At 35.9% G+C, this 21,193-nt stretch overlaps 1 protein-coding gene across 1 annotated transcript; it reads left to right on the top strand.

The window, feature by feature from the left end:
- Positions 1 to 201: 201 nt before the first annotated feature.
- Positions 202 to 20,105, top strand: LOC140438135 (cAMP-dependent protein kinase catalytic subunit 1-like). The gene is made up of 5 exons (XM_072527848.1): positions 202 to 573; positions 2,457 to 2,744; positions 8,974 to 9,214; positions 9,781 to 9,999; positions 19,978 to 20,105. The coding sequence occupies exons 1-5, from the start codon at positions 261 to 263 to the stop codon at positions 20,027 to 20,029; spliced, it is 1,113 nt and encodes a 370-aa protein (XP_072383949.1). The 5' UTR covers positions 202 to 260; the 3' UTR covers positions 20,030 to 20,105.
- The last annotated feature ends 1,088 nt before the right edge of the window (positions 20,106 to 21,193 follow it).

Raw genomic sequence — 21,193 nt, 5'->3', positions numbered from 1 at the left:
TTTATCTCTTATACTCATTATATTTATAACCTAGGCCTTAAATGGGTTTTAAATTAAATTAAAAACTATCAACTACTGTAAATATTAGGGACTTGTTACTAGGCAACTTCTCTCTCATACATAGAAAAAGACACATGTGTCCCATTCTTAGGATAAATATAAACAAAAATTGTTCACAAATATTGCTGCTTTGAGCAACACCTAAAGAATGACATAATGTCATTAGAATCAACCTGACATTTAAGACATTAGAAAATACTATGAAATCTGGAGATGACCGACTTCAGAAACACTATTTAACGTATGAATCTTACCTCAGAAGATGCAAAAAGGATTTTGAGTCCAGAATTCAAGAAAAGATTGATCAATCCACGTCGTTCGAAGATTTCAAACCGATGAAGATTCTGGGTACCGGTTCATTTGGGAAAGTGGTGTTGTGCCAATACAAAGATGAAGAAGATCTGTATGCGATGAAAATTATGGAAAAAGTTAATATTGTGAGGACTAAGCAAGTTATACATACAATTTCCGAGGTTAAGTTTTTAGACGCTTTCAAATTTCCTTTTATAATAAGTAAGTAGGTTTCGCAATTCACTAGTCCTTTGTAACATAATTATTAAGATAAGGGGTTTTCAAAACCTTTATCCGTACCGTCAGATAAATTTACGCAACGTTTCTATGATTTTTAGGGGTCAAGTCTCTGACGATGAGACTATTTGACTAGACTTATCAAAAAAATTAGGCGCCAGAATCATAAAACTCTTAATTTTCAAATTAACCCTGCGTTAGTGTGCCTAGATAAATTAGCACGAGAGGTGTTTCGGGGTATATCATACCCCAAACTAAACTAACGCAGGAAATTTTTTTTAATTTAATCATTTAAAATGGTTAATCTTGATTTTTTACTTATTTATAATTCAAATAAATTAAATATGGAACTGTAAAAGTCTTATATTTAAATGGTAAACATCATTTATCCAACATATTGTAATTATGCTAGTCAAAAAACACGAGTGAACAATAATACACTTGGATATTATGAAAAATTTTATTGATCACAAAACTCCAAATAAACTTATGACCTAAGATTCTACAAACTAAAGAAAAAAATGTTCGCCAAAATACATTAAAAAATAAAAAAAGTTACGACTCCTCAAAATTGTCGCAATTTGAACACGTCATTATTGCGTGTTCCAAACAAATTGAAGTATCACGTCGCATGTATATGTAAAAAGTCTTCCTTTCTTTATTTCTTGGACAAACAGAACATCTACTACTTGTCCTACGTCGCTTAGGTCCCAACTGATGTAACTCTGGTTGCTGATTATCACGTAGTGGTCGACGCAAGGAAGGGTTTTGCCTTTGTTGGTTTCGAAACTCAGAAATCAGCTGCACACCCAGTTCTTTCAAAAAAATTCGTATTTTTAATTTATCGTTTTTTGTATGTGTTTTATATATAACTTGGGCATTTTCTCTAGCTCTATTCAAAAACGAAAAAAATAGTGTCAAAGTCCAATGACGACTATTTTTTGGTACGCTGTAATTAGCAGATAGCTCATCCAATATGTCTACACCGCCTTTGGTTGAATTGTAAAAGTCGATAATTTCAGGTAATTTCTTTTCACCAGTTTCTTCAATTATAGTATCATCATGATGCAATGTAGAAAAGAGGATTACATTTTTTGAATTTTTTGGCACATATGAGACAGCCGTTATATCTTCTTTGAAGGCATATTTTGAACTGTGAATTTCTCTTTCTAGTGTGTTCAGAAGTGCTGTTGGAATTTGCCTTGTGTTCTTCTGCTGTTGGAGTTTGAAGTAGATTGATCATGAGCGGATAACTGGTAAATCAGTTATCGAAAGTTATATTACATTTAGTACCAGAAACTGGCCCAATCACTTTCTTTTTCAGCCTCCACTTCTTCAGAATCCTCCCTTTTGTGTGCTGTCTTTCTGCTTTCTTCCATAATGATTATCTCTTGACTTTCTAATGCGGTTTGTTCTTCCTCAGGTTCATTATCAATGATACTTCCAAACTCCGCCCATAAACATTTCAACCTTTCCTGCTCTTGTTCGTAAGACATAATTATTCTATAATTCAGTATCGCTGAAAGAAAAATAAAAATCATAGTACATCTCGAAACATCTCATACTAAAAGTTACAACAGTAGTGTACCGGGGTATCACACACCCCAACCGTCTTTGAGCAACTCCTAATTCAAACTGAAATTGTATGTACAGCTACTTTATAGGCGCTAGAAGAAGCTATTTCATCTACTTTCGATTTTATAGAAATAAAAGGAGTACCTGGGGTATGGTATACCCAAGAACACTAACCGAGGGTTAAGAATCTCACGAATTGACTTGACTTTATAAATAATCAAACATTTTTGTTCGGAATCAGACTAAAAAATTATAAAACCCCATTTACATATCTATTAATACTTTTATTTTAGATTTACAGTACTTTTTTAAGAATAACGTCTACATCTTCATCGTCATGCCTTTCATTAACGGCGGGGAAATGTTCTACCACTTAAGATCTACCAAGAAATTCGACGAAACTCTCTCGAAATTCTACGCAGCTCAGGTTACGTTAGCCTTTGAATACATGCATCATATGGGCGTTGTCTACAGAGACCTCAAGCCAGAAAATATTTTGATAGACTCGACAGGGTATTTGAAGATTACTGATTTAGGGTTTTGCAAGAAGATCGACAGTCAGAGGACATACACGTTGTGTGGTAAATCAGTTACTAGCTAGTCTGATAAGTAACCTCCTTTAAAATGAAAAACATGTGTCTCCAGAAAACTTATTTCCTTTTATTATTTTTGATTTCTTCTCTTCTTGATATGCCTATCCGTTACGAATGTTGGCGATCATCATGGCAATCTTTATCTTATCTGCAGCAGCGCAAAAAAGCTGCACAGATGTTGTATTGAACCAGATTCTGAGGTTCTTTAACCAAGATGTTCTTGTTCTTCCTGGACCTCGTTTTTCCAATATTTTTCCTTGCAGGATGACTTGATTTTGAATTACTTTTATTTTATTTGATATAGTGGTCTTTATGCTATTATCTCTTCAGATTTGGGAACACATGATAATATGAGGGGGTCAAATCAATATAATAAATCAGCTGAGAAAGCAATCTGAAGCCAAACTTATGAATTTTTGCCATTTTCATAATGTTCTTGTGAGCTAGTGAATTGGCATGGAAAAAAACATTCTTTTCTTCTGCATATGGTGCCGTTTCTCACTGAGTTTCTGCTTCAATTTGTCCAATAATGCACAACAATATTGACTCTTGATATTTATATCTTTTTCAAGATAGTAAATTGAAAATTATGATTTTGCAATCCTAAAATACAATGACCATAACCTTTCCGACCTCTGAGTCACCTTTGGCCGCTTAGGAGTACTTTTGCTGGCTTCAATCCACTGCCGTGCATTTATTCTGTTCTCTGATGTATTAATACGAGATCTAGATTTCATTAGAGATTACCAATCAACACCAAAAGTCCGACGGATTATGCTTCATAATCACCAAACACTGCTGAAAAATATCACACGACCATGTTTTTGGTCAATGGTTAGAAAACGCGGCACCAATCAGCAGGATAATTTTTTTATATTTAAAACTTCGTTTAAAATACTAGTGCGCTCTTTACTAATTCGTGTGGCCTTTGCCAGTTAGCGCACCTTCATTTTACGATCAGCTAACACCATTTCATGGACTTTCTTTACATTTTACAGTGTGATCACATTGGAGCGGCGTCCAGTACGTAGTTAATTCAATTTAGACATACGGTCACTAAGAAATTTATAATAATAATATGTAAGAACTGCGATTCTAGTAGGTCCACGACTTGATGTACTATTCTGTTCCACTCCCTTTTGTCAGTTGCTTTTCTTTCCCAGTTCGTTACGTTTTTCGTTGCTTCATCTTGACCTCGGTCTTCCTCTTTGCCTTTTGCCTGCCAATGCACTAGATAGTACCATTCTGGGAATTCTAGATGTAATCATTCTCTGCAGATGGTCCAGCCATCTAAGTCTTTGTGCCTTAATTACCGCTAATATGTTGGGTTCTTGATAGAGCTCCATTAACTCGTTATTTGCTCTTCTTATTCATTGTCCATTTAGAGACAAAGTTTTCCCACCGAAAATTTTGCGCAGTATTTTCCGCTTCCAAACTAAAAACAACTCTTGGTGTTTTTTTGTTGTGACCCATGTTTCAGAATCATACGTCACTAACGGCCATATTACGGTCTTGTATGTCCTTAATTTTGCTTTCTGAGATATATTTTTGCTTCTTAACAATCCATTGAGAGCATATTTATTTGTATTTCTTTTACATAGTTGGGTTTTCTTGTGAAGACATTTCCTAATTACTCAAATCTTTCAACTTCTTCGAATTTATATTGGGTTTTCTTTACTGTTGTCATTGTTATGTACTACCCCCAAATGAATTGCTTATTTTTCCATTCCATATACTTCGTTTTTGATTCATTTATATACAATCCTTTGGTTGATGCCCTCTCTTTGAGTTTTCATATTTCCGTCAACTCTATTTTGCTTGTAGCAAGATTATTAAATCGTTCGCAAATGCTAAACACTGATGTTTTTTGTGGTAGCTCAGACCTTATCTATTAATGTGTGCTTCATGTATAACCTTTTCTAATATTATGCTACATTGTAGATGATAATGGATGACCCTATCGCACTCCTTTGACCTCAGAGCCTTCTGTTATACTATTGTTTATTTTCACTTTACTCACTGTTCTTTGGAGAGTTCATTTTACCATTCTAATAAGCTTTGGACAAACATTCATACCTTGTAGTGCTTTGAATAGTTTCCTTCTTTTAATATGATCTAACGTCTGTTTAAAATCAATGAAAAGAACCGTCGTGTCTTTATTGTATCCATAACTTTCAGCCTGTATTTCTCGTAGTATGAAGATCTGATCCGCAGTACTTCTGCCTTTTCTGAACTCACTCTGATATTCTCCTATGCTTTCATCAACCTTCGTACTAAGAAACTTTCTTCTTCTTCTTCATGTGCCTTATCCGTTCCGAACGTTGGCAATCAACATGGCTATTCTGACTTTGTTTACGGCAGATCTGAATAGTTCAGCAAATGACAATCCGAACCATTGCCGCAAGTTTTGGAGCCACGAGTGTCTTCTCCTCCCTGGACCCCTTCTGCTGTCTATTTTCCCTTGAACGATCAGCTGTAGTACTCTATATTTATTATGTCTCATAACGTGACCCAAGTATTCCAACTTTCTTTTCTTTATACTTATTCCTACCTCTCTCTCTTTACCTATCCGGCGTAGTACCTCTTCGTTGGTCACGTGCTCAGTCCAGGATATAAGTAATATACGTCGGCAAGCCCACATTTCAAAGGCCTCTACTTTTTTCATCAATGTTGCGGTCATTGTCCACGCCTCCATTCCATATAACAAAACCGGGAATACATAACATTTCAGAAGTCGAATTTTGAGAGGTAGGGTAGAGGCTGCTAGAGGTGAAAATTTGCTTCATGCTAGTGAACGATGCTCTTGCCTTTTCTACACTTATACGTATTTCCTTCGCTTGATCCCAATTTGAATTAACTGTTGTTTCCAAGTAGATGTACGAATCCACGTGTTCAATTCTTTCATTGTCTAATATCAGTTGCTGTGGTGGTTGTTGGGTTTTGCTTACTAACATCCATTTGGTTTTTGTGATATTTAGTCTGAGTCCGTATTGTGCACTTGTTTTTTGTATCTTACTCATTAGGCAACTCAGTTCCTCCATGCTACTTGCTAGAATCATAGTGTTATCAGCATACCTTATGTTATTAATTATTTCTCCATTTATCTTTATGCCTTCTGTGCTTTCCTCCAGCGCTGTCTTAAATACTTCTTCTGAGTATATATTAAAGAGAATAGGAAACAAGATACAGCCCTGTCGTACGCCTTTCTTGATCTCAATTTTATTGGTCAATGTAGATCCTACTTTCACTTTAGCTGTTTGACCCCAATAGAGACTCGCTATTGTTCGAATGTCTCTGTAGTCGACTCCGATCTTATGGAGAACTTCAATTATCTTTTCGTGCTTTACGTTATCGAATGCTTTTGCGTAGTCTATAAAGCATATGTATACGTCTTTGTTCATATCTCTGCAGCGCTGGATGAGTACCTGTAGACTAAAAAGTGCTTCTCTTGTCCCAAGAGAATTCCGAAACCCAAACTGCGAATCTCCAGTGTTATCCTCGCATTTTTTGCTTATTCTGTTGTAAATAATCTTGGTGTATGCCTTCGAAATGTGGTTAATTAGACTTATCATCCGATGTTGATCACAAGACTTTGCTTTTGGTTTTTTCGGTATGGCAACAAAAGTTGACTCTAGCCAGTCTTCAGGAAACTCCCCGCTGTTATAAATATTGCTAAAGAGTCTGACGAGTGAGTCTAGAAATTGACTGTTTGTTTCGCACAGCATTTTCAATACTTCCCCGTATACGTTATCGTTGCTGGTCTTTTGTTATTTTTAAGACCCTTCATAGCATTCTCCACTTCTGATTTTAGAATAGAAGGGCCAGTATCATCATTGCTCAGTGTATACTCACTAGGACGGTCAACAGTTGTTCCACATAAGTTTCCCAGATTCTAACTATTTTGTCTTATGTGGAATCCCCTAATAAGGGGTCTAGTTGTAGATTTCCATTATCATCGCACAGCCCTTTCGATAAAATATTGTAGCTTTTCTTTATTGTGAGTTCCTTTATCTTCTTATGCATATTGTGATAGTCGTATACCTTTTCGCACTGTTCGATTTCTTCGCATCTCTCCGAGAACCATTTCTCTTTAGTTTCTCTTATCTCAGCTACTAAGAAACTTACGAAACTAAAATTTGACAGTGTAGTCCAAAGAAACATTAGTCCCTTAATTATTCAGCTTTAATTTTATTTTCTTCGCCGTTATATTTCTCAAATAATAATGTTTAGGAGAGAATAATATAGTATATGTGTCATATACTAATGTGTTCAATATACTAATGGTTGTGTCATGCTAAAATTTGCCTAGTATACGTAAAAAAGATTAGACTTTCAAGCACTAATGTTTTTTGAGATCGCAACGTCCTAATCGGTAAAGGAGGTTACTTATCAGCCTACCAGATATATTCGTTTAAAATACTTATGTAGTTTTAACAATATTGCATTTATGAAAACATACTTAATTGTAATTATTTCTCTTTCTTTATTATCTTTTCGTTCATTTTATATTTTTGAGCACTTGTCTTATATTTAAACGAAGGTAAACTAATCATGTGGGACACTGAAGTGATAGAGACCCGGAAAAGATACTTTGACTATAGTAGAAGCCACAGTTAGAATGCAGTGCAGGTAAGATCTTCTTCTAAATGTGCCTATCTTCTAGAGATGTTGGCGACCACATTGACCCATCTTATTCTATTCACAGCAGCTCGAAATAGATCAATTGACGTTAGACCAGTTTATTTCCTAAGATTGGCCAGCCAGGATATACGTCTACGTCCAGGGTCTCTCTTACCCTCAATCTTGCCCTGTAGAATCAACTATAAAAGTCGGTATTTCTCATTACGCATGATGTGGCCGAAGTCAGCCAATTTTCTGTTTTTTATGGTGTTAATAATTTCTTTGTCTTTTCTTAGCCTTTGGAAAATAGTTATGTTACTTGTGTGGTGTATATATGAGACCCTCAACATACGTCGGTAGCACCACATTTCAAATGCCTCCAATCGTTTTATGGCATCTTCTGTAAGGCTCCAGCTTTCTGAGATTGCTAAACAAACTGCTTGAACAACAGCAGTTTCCAACAATGTTGAAAAAAGCTAAGGTTGTCCTTATACCAAAAGGTAGAGGTGAAGAGGAAGAGGTACGATTTCGGCCAATTTGCTTTCTTAGTTCGATAGCTAAATTGTACGAACGGCTTATAAAAGGCTGAGCTAGAAAAAAAGCATGCGCTGAGCGACCGCCAATATGGTTTTAGGGCCAAAAGGTCCACCATAGATGCGGTCACAGAAGTAACCTCTTTAGTCATGCAGGATACAAAGAGATAAGTGGCTTTCATCCTGCTCGACGTCAAGAATGCCTTTAATACGGCATCATGGGAAAAAAGCATGTCCAGGCTGAGGGAATTGGGCGTTAGTGAGTACCTGGTCAACGTAATTGACAGATACTTTCCTGACAGGTCCATAAGAGAAAAAGATACCAGCACCAGTTTGTCGCAGGGTGTTCCGCAGGGTTCAATACTAGGTCCCATCCTGTGGAATGTCCTGTACGACTGGGTGTTGAGGCTACAGATGTCAAGGGAATTCACTCTTGTAGCTTATGCTTATGATCTCTCACTGGTTGCGAGGGCGAGTCAGAAAACGGATATGGCTAATGCAGCTAACACAGCCCTGCGTCGCATTAGTAGGTGGATCAGAGAGAACGATCTACAGCTAGCGCCTCAGAAAACTGAGGTGTTAGTTCTCAAAGGGACAAATTCATTTCTTTTTTCTTGTTTTTTCTTTCGAGATATGTTACTGCTTGTTTTATATCTAAAATAAATAATAATTTTTATATGAGCTTATCACTCTGTATTTGTCATAAGATCATTTAATTCGGTTTCGAAAATCAGTTTACGGATTTTAATATCAGATATCGCTATTTACGTCCATACGAAGCCATGTTAGAGTTGCTTCCTAAGACAGAAAAGATATATTTTCACGTTCAGAGCGACTGTGAATAGCCGTTCTGAAGAGCCCTTTTAGGGCGAAATACGTATAAGCGGATACACAGACACACTATACGTGAAATCAAATCTTAACTGTCTTTTTCCTCCTATCATTTATCCAGTTATCAATCTAAGGTCTTTTATCTTTTAACTTTTATTGTCTTCCAAAACACTTGTCGCTCTAGGAATCTTACAATGGAAATTTGTAAACTAATATACTCAGTTTTTATTTAGGTACTCCCGAATATTTAGCACCTGAAATCATTCTTAGTCAAGGATACAATTTTTCCGTGGACTGGTGGTCTCTGGGCGTGTTAATATACGAAATGTGCGCAGGATTTCCTCCGTTTTATGCCAAGGATCACATGAAACTATATGAGAGGATCGTTACCGGAAAGTTCACCTGTCCGCCTCACTTTTCTAGGGCAGTCAAAGATTTGGTCATCAATATTTTACAAGTTGACAGGAGCAAAAGGTAAGATGTTCCTTTTTTATTAAACAAAAATCATCTATAGCGATATTATACCAATGATTACAAGAATATTGTCGGCTTAATTAGAAACACTCGTAAGTCCACATTTAGAGGAAATCTACTTTTAAATGTCAACTCGTGGGGAACCAAGTAACCTACAGTTCAAGAAAATACCATAACTGTAGAATTCTTCCATACTTTATTATTCGTGAAATAAATTTCCTGTCCGTAGTGGTGTACCGGCAAAATGCAAAAGCGTCCTTAGCTATGGAGACCGAAATATGAAAAGACACTATTAATACATCTGTAAGAGGGCATAGTCGTGAAAAAGAACAAAATGTAAGATTTATATTATGGAAGTTTTACTTTAAATTGCGTCATATACGTTGGACATGTTTTGCATATGTAATGACAATTTATTGCTCCACATTTTTTTACTAAGTTTAAACTATTTCAAATTTGTTTTCATTCTATTTTATTTTTTTTTTCAAATTGTTAACGCTTCAAATATGAAACTATTCTGTCGAATAAAAGAAAGCTCAAAGCCTCTAAATTATTATTGCTTGCAGGTTTGGCGTTATGAAAGGAGGTTCGAGAGACATTAAAGGTCACGAATGGTTCAAAACTGTTGACTTTGATCAGATATTTGCAAGAAAATACAAACCTCTCTTTGTACCTCCTGTACAAGGTCAAGGGGATACTAAGTTCTTCGACGAATACGGAGAAATGAAGCTCCGTGAAGGCTCCTTCAATGAATACGAAGAAGAATTTAAGTCGTTCACACTTAGGTGATTCTTTTGTTTTTATTTTTCCCGTATACATGTTTTTTTGTACATAAGGCTACTATTATTATTTCTTATGAAAAAATATAAGTTTTAATTGAGTTTTATTTCTGTTGCTAATTGTCTTAACATATTTTCTAAAAATATTGTACCGATCTTTTGGATGTTCGGTTTATTACCACTGCTACATTTCTTAGTCTGGAATGATACTCTTTCGGTCTTCTGCGCAAGAGAGATTGTTGCAGGTGTCCCACAATTGTTTGAAATATTACTTTTTATCATCTACCATTTTCCGGTTTAGCTGTATATTAGTCTATCAATCCCATCTTATTATGTTTACAGTTTGTTCATACATCTGTAGCCAAAGCTCACTAACAAGTTGGTTATCCACAATATAAAAAACATTGTATGAGGAAATTGCCCGTTTTACATAGGTATGGATATAATTATACTATTTTAATGGTTTAAAAATATACATATTTTAATATATACTTAAAGGAAGTAATTTCTATTTTTATTGCTGGTTGCGCTGTAAATTGGCAACAAAAGTATAATTTGGAATTTTACCAGTTGAGGTCAAGCTTAAATATAACTTGGATTTACATCTTTTTGCGAATTCCCTACGTATGGGCTATATTTGTATCGTCGTCGTAGTTTTTATAAGCGGAAATATAATTTGTATCTATTTAAACACAAAGGATTTAAAATGTATATATATATATATATATATATATATATATATATATATATATATATATATATATATATACATTTACACTTACACTTTTTCTAACAACTGTCAAATTTGTGGGTCATAAGCTATTCGACATACATATAACAGCGTCTGCCCTCATGCTAAAGGTGGCGTAACAACACAAAACAGTGAAGGCAACGGGAAACCACACTGTTAATTATTTCCCAGGATATTGTTATTGCAAACAAAATAAAAATCAAATCCCGGCTCCTACGCTCCTAGTCCCGGACAGCCCTTTGGTGGGCAAGGGTTGCTAAGAATCCCCTGGTACAAAATAGCAAAATCCACCGTTGCAACGTTAGAAGCCTTTATGCTTCCGGTAAATTTGAAAATCATGTTCAGGAGGCCAAACGCTTAAAATTGTCAGTTATTGGTGTAGGCGCATTATGATGGCTTCGTTTAGAAACGTGCAGACATAAAGATGTTGTATTAGAGTGGGAATGATAACGGCGACCTATAACATAGAAGTGGAGTAGGAGTTTTCGTAACATCGAAATTAGAAATACACTCGCGATCATAAAATCCGGGTCACCTTGAAAATCACCGATATTTCATTTTTAACGAACTTTATCGTAAATAATAATAACACAAATACAAACTAATGCATGTTTCTGAGAATTGTTGCGGTTTCCTTTGTAACAAAGAATTCCAATAGTGCCGATTTCGCGGTAAAGTGCACACTTCCCAAAATTAACGCTACCTGTAACTCCGCTTGTTTAAATGTCTCGTTTGTACTTCGACTTTCTGTTCAAATGCAACGGACAAACGTTGATTATTGCCACCATTAGTGTTTATTAGTGCCATTATTAGTGTTTATTTTTTGACAAAAATGCCTTTGACTGTTGTTGAAACGGCACACATTGTTGCACTTGTGGAAGACGGTCACACTCAACGGCAAGTCGCAAGAACTGTTGGTGTAAGCCTTTCTACGGTTCAACGAGTGCTTCAACGCTTTCAGGAGGCAAGTTTGCTAACCAGGCGACCTGGCTCTGGACGAAGTAGAACGACCAAGGCACTAGATGACCGTTTCCTTGTGTTTCAGGCTTTACGAAACCGGACCTCAACTACTGTTATGAATCAAAATCGTCTAGAGGAAGTACGAAATCGCAATTTTAGTGTTACAACAGCCAGAAGAAGACTTCGTTCTTCTTGACTATCTCGGGTAATGGCTAGAGAACCGCCACTTCGCCGGGTGCCTCGAGTTGCACGACTAGCTTTTGCTCGACAATACGCGCATTGGGGAAATAACGATTGTAGCAAAGTGTTATTCTCAGATGAATCCCGTTTCTGCCTAACTGGATCCGATGGACGTGTAAGAGTTTGGAGGAGAACCGATGAACGATTTTCAGAAGCTTGCATTGCTCCAAGAATGCCATTTGGTGGAGGCTCGGTCATGGCTTGGGGAGGTATATCTTCCGACTTCCACACTGAATTACCCTTCATCGAAAATGGGTCCCTAACTGCACGAAGGTACATTACGGAGATTCCGGAAGAACATGTTATGCCCAACATAGCAGGGCTTGGAGAAAACGCCGTTTTTATGCAGGATAACGTGCGACCGCACATTGCCAGGATCAGTATGTAATACTTGGACGAAGTTGGAATTACGAGGGTACCCTGGCCAGCTAGGTCTCCGAACCTGAATCCCATCGAACATCTCTGGGACGATTTGAAAAAACGTATTTAAACCCATACACCTCCTCCTAACAACGCACAGGAGCTTAAGGATCTGTTAGTGAGAGAGTGGAATAACATACCACAACATGTAATCCGGAGAAAAATTGAGAGTATGCCCCGTCGTCTGCAAGAGGTTATTAGAGCAAGGGAAGGCAATACACGATATTGGTCATTAAAATTTCACTGATTTTTTACCACGTTTTGTATTTTCCATTTTTTTTCGTATGTCTGTTTTATCAACAATTTGATTTGTTTTCTGTTTTTTTCAATAAAAACAATAAAAAACCATTTTTTTTCTTTCAAAACAAACATTGATGATAAATAAAAAATACATTAGGCAAAAAAAAGGTTATTACTGCACCAGAGGCAAAAATATTTAAGAAACTTGAAATTTTCAAGATGACCCGGATTTTATGATCGCGAGTGTATATATCCTCAACTTTGTCCCAATAAATGACAGAATAATGCCTTTACAGCTTCGCGCCATTCAATTTAAAATTAACCTTATACAAGGTATAGGTTTACCTGTATAGGTTTTAACCTGTATAGGTATACGCCCCTACTGCAGACAGAAAATATGACATTTTTTTTATTAAATTAACAATGCACCTAATTCTAAGGCTAATCAGCATTTAAAATTTAACCTAATCTGCTACTTTATTGTCCTAGTTATTCCCAATGGTTCACCTTAGAATCTAATAATTATTGTTGCACACTTCACTGTTGTGGCTAGGTTCACTGCTCGAATTTAAACTGACATTTATATATTTATCACTATCTCACAAGTTCAAAAGGCTTAGTACAGCCGAATAAGTGTAAACCATAGGACCACACTGGTTTGAGCATTTGTTTTTAAATTAATACCTTGTTCTTGATTGTAAGTTGTGAGCTTCTACCTAATAACTAATATAATTTCTTGTATTTCAGTTTTAGTTCTTCAGTTTTCTTTCTCGTACATAAGCACACCCAACTTCGTAAGCGATAAAAATGGGGAAATGCTGGCTGCCAAAAACAAAATAATATAAAGATAAGCTGAATATTTTAAACAGCTCCTGAATATCCAAAATTTCACTGATGAAAACAATGAAAATTGTGGAAACAACAGAGAACATGAGTATCAAACGGTCGAATTAGAAATACCCCCAATAAGCATGGAAGAAATTACGCATGCCATAAAAACGCTTAAAACGATAAATCCCCTGATCTGGACAATATTGGTGCTGAGCTAATTAAAACAGGCGGTCATGAACTCATAAGTAAAATCCATCAATTAATAGAAATGTCCTGGCAACAAGAAATAATGCCGAAAGAATGGTGTGGTAGTATTATTGTAAGAATACACAAAAAAAGAAAAAAGGAATCAGGCATGAATTACAGAGGAATCTCACTAATCAACACTACATATAAAATATTGGCTTCGATATTATTAAAAAGATTAGTACCATACGCCGAAGAAATAGTTGGTGACTACCAGTGTGGTTTCAGGCTTGGCAGATCAACTATTGGTCAAATATTTACAATAAGACAAATGCTTGAAAAGTATTGGGGATATAATCACGACGTGCATTAGATTTTTATAGACTTCAAACTGGCTTATGATTCAATTAATCGTGCAACATTATGGAAGGCAATGATCGAGCTCGGCGTACCCAAGAAACTAGCTGCGGTAACACAAATGTGTGTAAGTAACTCTTTTGCACAAGTTAGAATAGGGGGAGAAATATCAAATGCTTTCTGCGTAAATTCTGGACTGAGACAGGGAGATCCGTTGTCCCCATTGTTGTTTAACCTGGCCTTAGAATATGTCATGCGAAAAATATATCCAAAAATCAAATCAGACATAACTGCTCGGGGAGCAAAAATCATACTCGCCTTTGCCGATGACGTAGACGCAGTAGCACAATCAACATTAGAAGTTAAGGATATTTTCTCGAGCTTTGAAGAAGCTGCATTAAACATCGGTCTAAAAATAAATGAAGACAAAACAAAATACATGGTCGTCTCAAAACAAGAACGACGGCGAATAAGGTAAAACATTACTATAAATGATCACAACTTCGAAATGGTTAAAGAATTTAAATATCTAGGAGCAACAATCACAAATGACAACAAATTAGAGCGAGAAGTTGAAACGAGAATAATGACAGGAAACAGATCTTTCTTTGCAATGCAACATCTAATGAAGTCAAAACTTCTTTTACGAGGTACAAAAATTCGGATATATAAGACCATAATACGACCAGCAGTCGCGTATGGAAGCGAAACATGGACGCTAACAAAAAGAGAAATAAATAAATTGCTGGTGTGGGAACGTAAAATTCTTCGAATGATATATGGCCCTTGCAGAGACAGCGTGAAAAACGAATGGAGGGGCAGATACAATAACGAGCTAGAGTCGCTATTCGGAAAAGAAAATCTAGTCAGATATATAAAGGCCAATAGACTCAGATGGGCAGGACATGTGATACGCAATAACGACAATCGCCTTATAAACAATGTGTTCTGGGAAAGTCCAGAGGGAAGAAGGTCTGTAAGGCGCCTAGAAAATGGTGGAAAGATGCAGTCAAAGAAGATCTAGAGAAAGATCTAGGGAGTGCGACAATGGGAATTACTGGCACAGGACCGACAAACATGGAAGGCAATAGTAAACGCGGCAAAGGCTCACGAAGAGTTGTAGCGCCATTGATGAAGATGAGTTTTCTTTCTGATATGTTCCTGCCACTTTGGTTTGCTATCCAAATGTAGTCCTAGGTATTTAACTGTTTTCTTGTACAGGACGATTTTATTGTTTAGTCTAACTGGGTAATTATTTATTTTTTGTAAGTGAAATCGATATCGACAGATTTCCTTTCATTAATTTTTACGCGTCATTTATTATTCCAAGTGTTTATTTTGTTCACTGCATTTTGGAGGTGTTTAGTTGTTTCCTTAAATGTTTCACCGACGGCTAGTATTGCAGTGTCGTCTGCAAATGTGGCCAGTTTTATATTGTCTGTAACAGGAATGTCACAGGTACATAATAAATATAGTATGGGTCCCAGAACACTGCTCTATGAGTTTCCTGCTTTGATTGGTCGTAGTTTAACTCTAAAAGTTCTATTTTCCAAATATGACTGTATTAAATGGACACATTGGATTGGAAGGTATTTTTTTAGCTTAAGTAACAAGCCTTTATGCCACACTTTATCAAATATAGCTGAGCATATTTTACTCTCTTCTAGAGATCTCCCTATAAAGATGAACCTGAAAGCATGCTAGTTTGATAAGATATTTGCTTACCTAATAAGTGTCTCACTAGGGTGTCGTGTTTAGAACGACTGGTGGTGGTTTATGTGCCGTTTGAGTCTCTTCTCGTTTACTTCTCTGTTGGTGGGGGTGAGACTGTACTTCCTTTAGGGAGTCACTTGCCTTCCTTTTTTTTGCATTTCTAACTCGAATCCATTCTCTTTTGTAATTTATCTATTTGGATTTTCATTTGTTGAATGATCATACTTAGATTTTCTCTTTCTTGTATTTTCTGTAACCAGGCGTTAACATCTGCTCATTTTGACTTCTTGCTTGATTCTCGGTAAAGAGCCCTTGATTTTGTTGGACAAATAATGTCTCACTTAATGTTGTCGGTTGAGAAAACACTTTTTCTATATTTCAGTATACCCATCTCACACTATGGTCCAAGACTGGACTATTTAACAATTTAACAGTTTGAATATTTATTTTTGAATATAAAACTTTTACACCTTTTCACGATAGGATTTAAATTTTTAGAGTAAAAACTTTCAAATTTTAATAACAATAGGTTTTTAATTCACCTTAATTATCGTAATTATGGCTTATATCGATACGATGGTGACTTGTCGACGGTCAAATGAATACTGGCTAGTGAAAAACTCTGACAATGAAGTAGAAATTCTGCATAATAAGCTTAGTATAACATTCCCCCTCTTTTTCTCCCTCTCTGTCTGTATCTCTCTCTCCTACGACGGTACAGCTCAAGCCGGACCCTGGTTTCCCACAGCATCCGCCCCCAAGCATCCCTTTATTCGGCAGCTCTTGTCTAGTTATCTATACTCAATATCTCTTTAGCATCGGTTCTCAATTCGTCTATCAACCTTTTCCTTGGTCTTCCTACTGGTCCCATTAGCACTACATTAAAAAATTTAAAATCCAACGAAATCACATATATAATGGGGGATTTTAATGCCAAAATTGGTAAGGGACGTAGATCAGATTTTCTATGGGAAGTTGTCATTCCATCGTTTTCGTAGTCTTTCTCAACTGATCGTCTTCCTATTGGGAAATCGTCTTTACTACTCTATTTGTTGTCATTTGGCTTATATGATCGTTCCATTCTACTCTTCTATCTCTTACCCAGTTTTTGATGTTCTCCACCTTGCATCTGCGTCGTATATCTGTACTTCTGGTCTGTCCCATAGTGACTTAACATAGATTTTTCTGAGAGTTTTCATCTCTGATGTTTCTAGTATTCTTTTTGGCATTTCTGTGTGAGGTCATTTTTCTACTGCGTATGTCATTATTGGTCTGATGACTGGGGGATGACGTTAAGGGGACCTAATTTGGCACAGAAAGAGACGAAAGCTGTTCGATTGTTTCGAAAGTTTTTTGTTTCATGCTGATCGTAAGATAAGACAGTTATGGTGCGACTGTTTTGTGATTTATTAATTGAGCATGTACGCATGTGAATTTTGTATTAGCGCGTGTGTGTATATGTGAGTGTTTGTCGTGTTTAATCAACAAATTCACAATTAATGATGTGGATACCTAGGTCATATCCTAATTGATCTGAGAGTGTTTGTGTGTATATCTTATTCACACCTATTTTATTGCACGAATGCACGAAACGTTGAGAAGATTTGGAAATAATTGAGAATACTGGCTGCGAATAGAGACGGACAGAATCTCATGGATTCTGTATACTTCTCCGGGAGTATACGGCATAAGACAAGCAAGATGTTTATTTCCCTTTTTTACTTATTACCCAAATTACCAAAAACTACTCAAAACCCACTTTTTGGAATAGTATTTAGTGCTTACTTAAATATTATATTTTTAATATTCTTAATATTTTAACATAATATGACCCTATTTAATTACTTCTTTTAATTACTCATTTCATTGTGTACCTTAATTATCTGCACTATAATTCCCTCGTTAAAATTGGCATATTCATATGTTTGTCAAATTCAGAGAACCACTTGTCGTTAGTTACCCCAGAATGCTGGAGACGCGAACTTTTAAAAGCTCAAATTTCTTTCAAAATTGTTTTTTAAATTATTGCATTTCGTAAGAATGGGAATGTATACTTAATTTTGCACCACAAGCTTAAATTGGAAGCTTTAATTTATAACGGTGCCCTCGTTCGAAATATACCTGGGCCACCCAGGTAAGAGAGTGAGTTCAGCAGAAAAGCAGGCAGATCTAAACGAGACTTCGCATGTTCGGTTTAGCGTTGAAGATGTCATTTCTCCACGATGATACCGTCGTCCATTCCTTTTCAGTGCAACGCGATGCCGCTGAGCTTTGACGCTAAATTTCTACCAGTAAACTATTACATTTCATAGGGTTAGTGTGTTTCTCTCATCATCATCATCATATAACGGGGGTCCTACGGCGATTGCCGCTTCCCGCATTTCAGCCTCCATCTTTTCCTATCTCTCCAATCTCCCTCTTCTAAGCCTCTAGATTGCATTGTTTTTGTAATTTCTCTTCTCCAGGAATTTGGTGGTCTTCCCCTTTTCCTTCTTTCTGGCGGAACATACATTAAGGCTTTCTTTGGCCACCGCTCCTCCTCCATTCTCATCACGTGACCATACCATTGTAATTGCCTTCCTTGTATTCTATCTGAAAGAGTATCTCTAATTCCTGTACGGTTTCGTATTTCCTCATTCCTGATTCTTTCCATTCTCGATACTCGACATGACCTTCTAAGATAATCCATTTCCACAACGTCTACTTTATCTCGTTCATTCTTTGTCATCGTCCAACATTCGGCACCATATGTGGTAATTGGTTCTACAATTGCTCTGTATACGCGAAGTTTGGTATGCATCTTTATTTTATTAGACCACAGTAATGAATTCAGTATTCGGATGCATTTTTTCCCTTGGGTTATTCGGTTTTGTACATCTATCTTAACTCTGCCATCTGCTGATATGATGCTTCCTAGATATTTATACTGGTTGCAGCCTTTTATGACTGCGTTTTCAAGTCTCATATCTGTGGTATTTCCTCCAATTTTTAAATATTCTGTTTTGCTTATGTTTACAGTAAGCCCCCATTTGGCATATTCCTCAAATAATTTTCGATTCATATAATTTATATCTTCCTCATCGGTTGCAACCACCACCTGATCATCTGCAAACAACAATGTATACAGAGTTTCTTGTCCCACTTCGATGCCCATAAATCTACATTTATTTCTCCAATTCCTCAATGCTTCTTGGACGTATATTTTAAAGAGTGTCGGTGACAAACAGCATCCTTGCTTTAGGCCTTTAGTGACTTTAAATTCATTTGAGGTTCTGGTTCCAATTTTTACACAACTAACTGCATTTTCGTACAATTTATATATCGCTCGGATATACGTCGAATCCAATCCGGACCTTTTGAGGACCTCAAACATTTTCTTTAACGGGACACTATCATATGCTTTCTCAAGGTCTATAAATACCAAATGGGTCTCTCTACTTCTTTCGACACGCTTTTCAATTATTTGTCTTAGGATAAATATATTATCAAGGCAGGATCTCCCGGTACGAAAGCCGCTTTGTTCTTCAATATCTTGTATCTGTCTTTCAACCCTCTTCTTTAATATTCTGCCGTACAACCGGCCCACAGAGCTCGTCACACTAATACCTCTATAATTGGAACAGTCTCTTTTATTCCCTCTCTTATATATGGAGCTTATATAAGATTTATTCCAATCTTTAGGAATTTCCTGTCCACACATACATTTATTGAAAAGGTCTACTATTAATTCTAAAAGTGCAGTCGGCCCATATTTAACCAGCTCTATGGGAATGTCTCCAGGCCCTGCGGCTTTTCCGTTTTTAATCTCTTTTAAGGTTTTCGTCAATTCAGATAATGTTATTATAGGGATTTCCTGTCTTTCGTCTCTGTTGTCTATTAATTCCCTTATCTTTTCCCATCTGTACTCTACTCTATCCTCTTTCAGCAGTTTCGTATAATATTCTTCCCATTCATTTAACTTTATGAGAGAAATGTTGTCTTCATTTTTCTCATTTTTCTTAAACTAGTGTGTGTCTCTACGAATTGATAATAATTTATGAGTTATGCCAATCGATTTTTTTTATTATTCACAATCCTATTTATTTCATTCATTTTTTACTACTTTAATTAATTAACCAGCTTTTTCTGATATCTCCTACAAAAACACCTAAGAAATAGTAATATTTGTTTATCGCATTCTCCAAGACTTGTAATCTTAAGTGGTTAGTAGATACTTTGATGGTTTAACAAAGAAGTCTTAAAAACACGTTTCGGGGAAATAATATTTGTGAATATTTCTGTAATAGAATTCCCCGTTCTGAAGCTGAGCTGAACCTATCCTGGCTTGTGTTACACTAGTGATAGTCCGGTCTTCGGTACATAAGATGATCCAGCTCCACCGAGCCCCCATTTCCTAGAATCAGATGTGAAGGACTACAACTAAGTTAAGGAAATATTGTATAGGTACACTGAATGTTTAAACTTGTTTGAATATAATGAATGTTTTTTAATCTCTAATTTTGTAATGATTTTATTCTATGATTTTTTTTATTCATATATCACATAAATTGGTATAAAAAAACATAACAAGAAAAGCATGTTTACTCAAATTTTTAAATTTGTTTAATACACCGTAATAAATATACTTTTGTGACGCCGCTGCTGGAATAAATCAGAAATATGCGACGTCGAGAAAAATATAAAACACTCTTGATTAAACCAAATTTACTATTTTACTGATAATAAGTCACAATTTTATTTTAAAATAAGTTTCTTTGATGAAAATAATCTCTCCAACCTGGTGTCTTAGTTGCACTATCTCAAGATGAACCTGCAGATGATGCCACTTAGGTAATTTATAAAAAAAAGATGTGAAGTGAAAATCCGGAATCTAATTGTGTAATTATTGCATGACAGTGTACTGGAAATGGTTAAATCAAATACCTCATTAAAATAGATTATAGGTACATTGGAAAATACATACCAAAGAATGGAATTTCAACACAGGTTCAACTGAAGCAGAAACTAAGGTCATTGAAATATACAAAAAGGTCTTTAAATATGGTTTTAAGAAAATTCAGTCAAACTATTTTTTAAACTTAAAAATTCAGGGGGTCAAGTACAAGATAGTCAAGTTGTATTTCACACTAAAAAACCGAGCCACGCCTATGGTTCTGCTTGCACACTTGTCGTTTTCAAAAAGCGTTCTGCAACAGAATAGAGCATTTCGAACAAATTTCAAAAAATACTTATTTCACTCTTTGCAAATTTCTTTATTGTAGTTTTTGACGTGATAGAGGCATTTCAATCAAAAAAAGTAATGATTACTTTTAAAAAATGCAACATTACACTACACTGTCACATCAAAAATAATTTACTCTGAACAAATGACATTTACCAACAACAATTATCTGACAGTCCAAAGCATACTTTTCATAAATGAAATAATATTTGAAAACCTTTTTTAAGACTCTAAGCAGTTCGACTGCGTTTTTATCGAAAACGGTTGAAATTATCATGTTT

Source organism: Diabrotica undecimpunctata, chromosome 4 (genome assembly GCF_040954645.1).
Source record: "Diabrotica undecimpunctata isolate CICGRU chromosome 4, icDiaUnde3, whole genome shotgun sequence".
Lineage (NCBI taxonomy): Eukaryota > Metazoa > Arthropoda > Insecta > Coleoptera > Chrysomelidae > Diabrotica > Diabrotica undecimpunctata.
Note: the sequence above shows the minus strand (reverse complement) of the source record. Positions and strands in the feature narration are given on the sequence as shown.

What these genes read in the sequence shown, in the direction of transcription:
- LOC140438135 (XM_072527848.1), top strand. Translation starts at nt 261, where the DNA reads ATGAAATCTGGAGATGACCGACTTCAGAAACACTATTTAACGTATGAA. An exon ending in GAGGACATACACGTTGTGTG is followed by an intron (nt 2,745 to 8,973) that starts GTAAATCAGTTA and finishes GTTTTTATTTAG; the next exon opens with GTACTCCCGAATATTTAGCA. An exon ending in CAAGTTGACAGGAGCAAAAG is followed by an intron (nt 9,215 to 9,780) that starts GTAAGATGTTCC and finishes TATTGCTTGCAG; the next exon opens with GTTTGGCGTTATGAAAGGAG.